At 25.4% G+C, this 8949-nt stretch overlaps 1 protein-coding gene across 1 annotated transcript; it reads right to left on the bottom strand.

Moving 5' to 3' along the window:
- Positions 1-4871: 4871 nt before the first annotated feature.
- Positions 4872-7429, bottom strand: LOC126909062 (uncharacterized). The gene is made up of 2 exons (XM_050691430.1): positions 6441-7429; positions 4872-6307 (listed from the first exon to the last, which is right to left on the bottom strand). Exons 1-2 carry the CDS (start codon positions 7301-7303, stop codon positions 5509-5511), a joined length of 1662 nt encoding a protein of 553 aa, XP_050547387.1. The 5' UTR covers positions 7304-7429; the 3' UTR covers positions 4872-5508.
- Positions 7430-8949: the final 1520 nt, after the last annotated feature.

The following is an 8949-nucleotide window of genomic DNA, read 5'->3' on the forward strand; positions in this document are numbered from 1 at the left end:
AATTATACAATCAAAAATTTTCACACAAAAATAGCACTCGGTAGCCGTTTTCACCATGAAGACAAGTCCAGAGGTCAATTTTTTTTTTTTCAAATTAAAGTATATTACATTAGCTTTAAGTGCCATTTGTCACTTGAAATTGCAGTAATGACGACTCGTTATCTTGAGCAGAGTACATTTCAGTTTCAACCATCGAAATACATTACTTACATTTATCTGTATTTCTACATAATTCTCAAGAAATCTACAATCTGGCATTACANTTTATCTGTATTTCTACATAATTCTCAAGAAATCTACAATCTGGCATTACAAGTGAAAAAAATAATCCTGTATAATTTTTTAGGGTTATACAGTAACCAGTTTCACATATCTGACCGTAATAATTTATATCAATAAAATAACGTTTGATTTGTATACAGAAGTGATCTAATTATAACTGTATTTGACATTTAATATACATAGAAATTATAATCTAAGCATCGTCACTAGGAAATAAAGAACACTTGTGATGACTGTAAATAATTGAATCAAAATAAGCCACACTTATACTGCATTAGATCAAATTTTACATTAAATCAAAGCGTTCATCATTGTAATTGCGTAAAAGCACTAAAGAAAAATTTTGCTCAAGTATTAAAAAATACCTAAAATTTATATTAAAAAACATGTTATGTCAAAACGTGATATCATTCTTAACTTCTTCAACAATAGTTGATATTGTCAATGAAAAACGTTCTATAATAAAGTCTTTCTTAAAAACTGTTACTGTCTATGAGTAAAAAATAATGCAATAAACTGTCAGGTAATAATGATCATTAATTGTGATTGGTAAAATAAATAAAGCGTTAAAAGAATATTAACTAATATTTATGTAACGCATTACAATACCAGTATAAAGAAGATGAAAGCGGATGTATCACCTTATTACGTATAAATTAATTAAACTACAAGAGAAACTTCTGAATTACATTCTAAAAACGTTATTATAAAATGTATTGTTGTAATTTGCTTGTCTGCAGGTTTTATCTATAAATATTAGTTGTCATATTAAAATCTTAATAAAATACTATTTGATTTAATTTTATAATAAAATTCAACCTGAGACAAAAGGTAAAATTAAGACTTTTTTATAAAATGAATAAAATAGTAATTTGTGTTTTATATTCACCTGGCTCATCAGGAAAATTCATTGTGCTAACTGTCAATTGTAATATTAAATGATATTAATCAAACATTTGGGTGCAAGTGACATGTGATTATTGAAATTTATAAAATCGTTATATCTTTTTTAATCAAAATTTTAGTTAATGGCCATTAAGCAATACTAGTTTTTGATTGGCAGTATGTAGTGTCCCTAAAAGATCAAAACCATAATTCTATAAAATAATATAAATCAAACTATACTGATAGTCATCATATAAATTATAATTAAGTATGCTTTTGAAAATTAAAGAAAAAACCTTATAATAAAATGTTGTTGACATAACAGTATTCACTGACAACTTAAATAACTTTAGATCCAGTCAATATTTTTTGCTAATTTTTTTTTTAATAGTAAATATAATTGAGAAATATTACAATAATGTAAATCATTTTTATAATAAAATAAAAATATTTTAATTTAAAAAATTTACGAGAAATTCAAACGCTGGCTATGTTTAAAAAAAAAACAGACAGAAGTAAACACTATCATTTCATACTAAATTAATATGGGGATAGATTTTTCCAAGAAAATTATTAACGTTCTAATGACCGGCTTTAATTCAAATAAAAACACGAACGATACCTGTTAATTAGCTTTATCTCTTTGCAGGTAAAACTACTAATTCCAACTAAAATAGAATTTATTTATCATGAGTTAAGATTGATATTATACAAAGTATGAGGTCTAATATATGTATACTGCATTTCGCAACATTGAATTGTTCTTACTCTCATACCTAATGAAATTGAAACTTATAACCTAAGTAGTAAATTAGTAAGCCAATTAAAAATTTATCTTGTATTTAAATAAAATTTAAATACTGCATATTATAATTTTGGATTCATTTATTTATTCTGTGGCAGTACTCGTATTATTATTACTAATGAAGCGTAAGTAATTTTCATGTAAAAAGTTACCTCAAACTTATAATATGCATGAAAAGATAGTGTTTTTTTCTGTCCTTTTCTCAACACGTATTTCATACCGTAAAATAACACATGAAAATGCTCATCTTAAACTTTTACAGATTTTCCGTGAAATATTGTTAGAGGTTTACTCTGTATAATTATAATTGAACAAAAAATAAAATTGAATCATAACATTTTCTTCCTTGTAATAGTTTCCAATTATATTATATTTTATAGCACATGTTGAAATTATTTTTCTTTACTTCAGCAATAACAATTCAAAATGTTGAACAAATTATTGATAATGTAATAATTTGCATTAATTACATTTAAACAAGTAAGCTTAATTATAACTTATCAGAACGTTAAAGTATTCTTTAATATTATTACATTAATAGAATATATGGCTGATGAATGTAAATCAGATCAATTTGATGAGTACCAAAATTCTCAAATAATTTGAACATAACACATTACATTAATTTTATGATTAAATCTGTCGAATATTTGACAGTTCTAAATGGAGTTACTTCTGTTTTGGTATCGCCTATTAAATTTTTATAAAGTTACATCAATTTACGATGCGAGTCAATTCTACAATAAATTAAAAAATATGAATTTAGTATAATGAATATACTTAAATAAAAGATGGCAATAAGTTGATTAAACCGATTATTGTTTAAAAATAAATAAATACCACAGTAATGATGTAAGTGTGCATTAACAATCAAAACTCACCAACATTAAATGAATTAAAAAAATTATATGTTCTATAATAAATGATGTAAATTATAATAATATAAACTACCGTCAAAAGTAGATGGAGGAATTTTTTTTTATTATTATAGAAGACTACAGATTAAAATCATCCTAAAACTATGAGCAGCTGGAGAATTCGAAAACAGTCGAACTTTCTTCAAACACTATCGCATCGAAGTAGTAATCTGTGACAATGATTTGAATTGCTTCCAGATTTCAATCTTTACTAGTCGTCACTCTTCCAGTTGTACATCATTTTTTTGCGCTTTCTATTAGCTGATATCAGCGGCATTATACGGAGTAATTTGGAAATCAATTATTTTGTACACAATTTAAGAAGCGTAATACCATATGAATTTACACTAATTGTACCACTTGAGTTTACCGAAATCAAACGTCCGACGGCAATATTATTACACTTAACAATAAAACTGTAATAATATATGAAATGTAACCATAATGCATTACGACGACTATCTTGGGAACTTAAGATCACACGTGCTGTCGGTAGACGAAAAACGCTAATTGCAGCCGATCGTTTCCCATTACAAGCAATTTTTGATTTTTAAGTCACGTTGTTTGCGATCATCTTGCCACGTAATGACCAAATGCATAATAAAGCCAACACCGTCTACATGAGAACCGCTCGGATGTAATATTTTATACACACAACCTAATAATTGTTTATGTATACCACGTTTGAACTTATAAAGACTTCAATTGTGAGCATCGGTAATCAATCTACATTATACATACCCGCCCGGGCTTATACTGTTACTATGTGTATCAACCCGTCGTAGCGGTGCCGGTCCCATAGAGCACTCGTAATGTAGAAAAAATATAATAAAAAATAATAATAATAATAATACATTATTCTCGAAAGGTCATTGCGGCGTATAAATAGTGTCATTACAATGCGGTACGTGCACACAGGTGCTAATGATGATGTTTTATGATTTCGTTTACACGATGCGACCCGACACAATGAAATCTACAAACCGTAATTAATATTCTTACCTAATTGAATCGCATACTCAATACTATATAATTTTGTAAAACTTTCCAATACAAACTTACATATTTATACTTACATGGGAAATCGTTCATCTCAAGTACTACTAGCTAATTTTTATTTATTTATTTAGTTTTTAACTGTTCCTATGTGATATTGTTATTTAGGTAATGACATCACCTTATGAATAATATCGCAGAAAATCAATACATATAACCAATAGAAAAACAGATATATACAATCTTAACGTCTATAAAGTAACGTCTTAACGTAGTATAGATGATATCTGACAGTGATTAAAATCACTATCATAAAAAATGCTTCGATGAAAATCTATAGTTAGTGTTTAAATTCAAGAAATTTATTGATAATTCAAAAAGCAACATGATCTCCTATTTCCTTATTTTTATCGCGATTACAAGTTTTATAAATGTAATATTTGTATAAATATTTGTTATAGTAATTAAATATAATATGAAATATAATACTTAATAATTTAGTATTGGAATTTTTACGGAGATATTATAAAAAATTAGAAAATAGTTATTAATTTTATAACAAACGTCTATAAAAGTTGAAGGTCTTAATGCAATACTTAAAAAAAAAATTCTCATTTATAAATAAATTTACTGATATACAAGGAATTTTCGTCCGAAACTAAAATATACTTTTCTATACTCATTTTTGCGCTGATTTCAAATCAACAATTAGAGTTTCGCATATGACCTAAATAATAACAAAATCCTTCTAATTAATATAACAAATATTTATGTTTGATTATTAGGTTATGTATGAATAGTCAATAATTATATTTTAATTAAAAATAAGTTAAAAAAGTTCTACTCCCTATAAGCATTTTTAAGTGTTTGAACTTTCCCAGTGTAAAGGGAAATGGTCCGATTTAAAAAAATGTATGTCGAATAAAAGATGTATATAAATGGTATTTATCGTAAACAAATTGTATTTATCCATATATTTTTCAAAAAGTTATAGCATTTAAAGTTAAAAATATAAAAAAAAGTTTTTTTACAAAAATCGTATATTTTTTATTAGATAGAATTTTTTTTTTTTATATTAAAGTATATTACATAAGTTTTAAATTAAAATATATATAAGGGTGGTTCAAACACTTAGAAGAAGTTTTTTTTTTAAGATATTTGATCTCGCCACCCCGTATTTTTTACTTGATATAGAAAACTTAAACTGTAAAAATTTGGACTCGATCAATCAACCTCTTCCAGTACCACATTGGGGTTTAAGTTTGACCAAATAGTTTTGTATTTTACTTTTTCATATTTATTTCAACTAATATTATAGTTAGCGTAAAAATGTATACAATAAAAAATATTTATTATTAAAGTTCAAACAAAAAAAGTTCTAATACATTTTTTCTAAAATATACCTAAAGTCGTGTTTTTTGAACCATCCTATTATAGACTCATAAAAAAATGATTGACTTAATTAAAGCAGTAACTGATATCCGTTGAGTTGATGACAGTTGATGTACACCAAAAACTCATGACAATTTGTCACATAATCATGATATACCTGAGATGATTTAATTATTTTATATTAACATTTATAACATACTTACAATACTATAATAAGTCCCGAATAAAAAATTAATTTTGACAAAGCAATTTATTGAAACCTAAATACTCATAATCATTTTTCATGACGTTTAGAACAAAAGATTTTAAATAATCACACATAGAATGATAATTAGTACTATATACTGTCAAGTCATTGGTTTGAATCAATCGTTTAAATGTTGTAATTATGTCTATGTCTGATTCACATTTACTAATTTTGCAATATGTCGTGCTAAATTGAATTATGTCTTTTAATTTCGCCTGTAAATCTAAAGATTGAACGTGAGCTACGTCTACAAGAAACGTTTGAGCTTCATAAAGTCCATTATTAGTAAATAACGACGGGGAAAAATACTTTTTTCTAACATCATTCAAATAATCAATAAAATATTCTACCACTTCCTCTATGAGTTTTTCTTGATCTCGATATTTTTTATCTTTATTGTAGTCTCTCAAAGTAGTTAGAGCAACTGACAATATTTGAAACATGTCATCGGATGTCATAAGTGTTTCATAAAGCTTAACCGCACAATTAATTTTATTTTCATATTTACAAACATTAACTATATGTCCCAACATTATATTAAAATTACGAAGTATTTCAATATAGCGACATCTTAAAATAAGTGCAAGACATGACCTCACAAAATAATAATTTTTCTTATCAACCGAACATATAATGTCTTTAAAATTTAGCGATTTTCCATTTGTAAATTCAGTTTTAACAGCTATGTGTTGCAATGACTTCCAACCAGGCTGAGAAATATAATGATTACACAAATCAATACCTTCATTATGGCCGTATATCTTTCTTTCCGAATGAATATATCTGTATGAAACCAAAAAAAAAAAAATATATATGTATGCTTAAAATTAATATCATAAAAATTTTTCCATTCGTATAACCTTTTGAATAAATAAATGACATTCTTAAATTTATGTAATTAAACTATAAATCTTACTTGAACGTATATGTTCCTTCTAGTTTTTCAAAGCCTAGTTTTGAATAACAATTTTCAATTCTTCCGGAAAAATATAATTCAAGATCTTTATAAATATCATTAATATAATCGTTGGAGTCCTCCTCCAGTTTTACCATTTTGTCGTTGTAATATATCTTTGATAAAATAGAACTTTTGTCTTCTGTTCCACACACTTTTCTATTTTTGTAAAGATTTGATATGGCTAATTTAGCTGTTTCATAAAAATCGTTTATACTTTTAAAAGTATGGACCCAACTATCAGTACTAGATAAATCAAGTAATGAGATATTGCTTAACTTAATTGCATACGTGTAAAAATAATTTATTTCACTATCTATAGTTTTAATATTAAGGATAGGTGAGTTTATAATTCGTAGGTCGATTTTATCGAGATATTTTGCCGCTTTCAACATTTCTTTAAACATATTTATTGAACGATTAAAAATATTAATAATTAGCCTCGTGCAATATTTCAATTGGCTATTTTGATTGTTAAAAATATTAATTTCACATTTATTTAAAACAAACCTTAACATTACACTGAAAATTTTCATAGTATTGTAATACTCACAGTTTAAGAGACAAGTTATAAAGTAAAGTTTTTGTATAAAGTTATTTTCATCGATAATATCACTCGTGAAGCTTTTGGTATTAATTATTAAGTGCTCACGTTTAATTTCTGTTTGTTGAATTGAGTTCCATCCGTTTTGAACACGAATGTGGTTTAATGAGTCAATAACGTATTTCTTAAAATTTTCACATTGAGGATCACAATATACATCTAAAACTTGACTTAATTGCCAAAGTATGAAAAACTCATATAAAATAATTTTCTTAGACATTTTTTTTAATTTAATGAAACGAAATTTATTATATTATATATTTATGAGTAAAATAATTCAAAGCTCTTTTTTTTATTTTGCTTATACTTTATTGAAATGGAAAAATAACAACACAATTTTTTTTATAAAAACTACACTGCGATTTGTAATTCATTTAATATGACATTACTGCATAAATTTGATTCTATAAAGTAAAATATTTTTAGAAATATCAATGACGTAGGTAAATGCATAAATTGAAGTTAAATTTTTTTCAAAAATTCATTGTCATACAAATGGTTGAAAAATTCTAATAATTGTATTGATAAAAAAAAATATGAATTTAAAATTTTTATATAAATAAATTATGTTACTTGATAATTTTCTACATATTTTTTGAACGTCTAAAGACTTTAAATAAAATAAAAATTTTAAAAATGGTCAAACGTTCAAATAATAAGAATCGATAGTGTTATTTATGACATTAGGTAAAATAACTTTTTAGCTCGATTCTATTTAACTATGCAAACAATTGAATTTTTTTTTTTTTTTTTACTGTTAAAATATATTTTTTTTTACAAAACAACTAAGGGCAATACTATAATGGTCTTGAAACAAAAAAACGATCTTATAAGGGAAGGTTAAGCCCTTCCAATTTTTATATTCTCCCATTATAAACTCAGCTAAATTAAAGTGTTTATTATTTTTATATCTGTCGTGTACATTGTAAATAGTCATTCTGTTATTGATTTTACAAAATTACAAAAATTAAAAGATATTTTTGAATTATCACAGATAGATTTTAGAACTTTTTCTGTTTGAAATTCAATACTAAATAGTTTTTAATCTATACATTTTTACGCAAACTATAATATTTATTGATATTAATGTGAAATACTAAAAAACAACCCTATTTCGTCAAACTTCAACCTCAATGCGGCACGGGAAGTAGTTGTTTGATCAAGTAATAAATAGGGGGGTCACGTGATCAAATATCTGAAGTCGTGTTTTTTATACCACCCTAATATATAAATAGAGTGATAGTATTTCTGGAACATTTTCAAAAATTAAGTTAAAAAAATTGTCATTTTGAACCCCACCCCCCCACCGAGGTCAGACAAACGTGGAGATTTTCCACGTTTGCCGAGAACAAGGGAATTTTTTCCAATTTTTGAGGGTAATGCCTTGGACTATATACGATTTGTAATCTTTTGACGTATCGTTGAAAGAAATCCATTCGGTTAGAGCTGAGAAAAAGTGGTAGTAGACAGAAAAAAAAAATTGTAAAATCCACTTCGCTTCGAAGTTTATATAAATACGATTAATGTGCAAAATAAAGTTTAACAATAAAACATTAAGTGTGAAAATATTATTCATGCTTAAATATAAAACAAAATTACATTTTATGTTTTGTTATAATAACATTACTATATTTTCACGTTTAACGTTTTTAATCGCTGCAAACGTTAAAAAAAATAATGTATATACGAAAATACTTAAAAGATTCTTTATAATAAGAAAGATGTCATTCTAAAAAATTCACTATTCTAAAAATTTACTTGTAAGCGAGAGAGTTATTGCAAAGTACAAGTAAGAACATTTTAAATACTTATAAACTATTGGATTATTTTGTTTGTAATTTGGTTGTAACTGACAACAGTTTTTAT

This window comes from Daktulosphaira vitifoliae, unplaced genomic scaffold (assembly GCF_025091365.1).
Source record: "Daktulosphaira vitifoliae isolate Bord-2020 unplaced genomic scaffold, ASM2509136v1 Scaffold_99, whole genome shotgun sequence".
Classification (NCBI taxonomy): Eukaryota; Metazoa; Arthropoda; class Insecta; order Hemiptera; family Phylloxeridae; genus Daktulosphaira; species Daktulosphaira vitifoliae.

Bases quoted from the DNA above. Each gene is read 5' to 3' on its own strand.
- LOC126909062 (XM_050691430.1), bottom strand. From the start codon at position 7,303: ATGTCTAAGAAAATTATTTTATATGAGTTTTTCATACTTTGGCAATTA. The intron at 6,308-6,440 runs GTAAGATTTATA...GGTTTCATACAG, and splicing joins GAAGGAACATATACGTTCAA to ATATATTCATTCGGAAAGAA.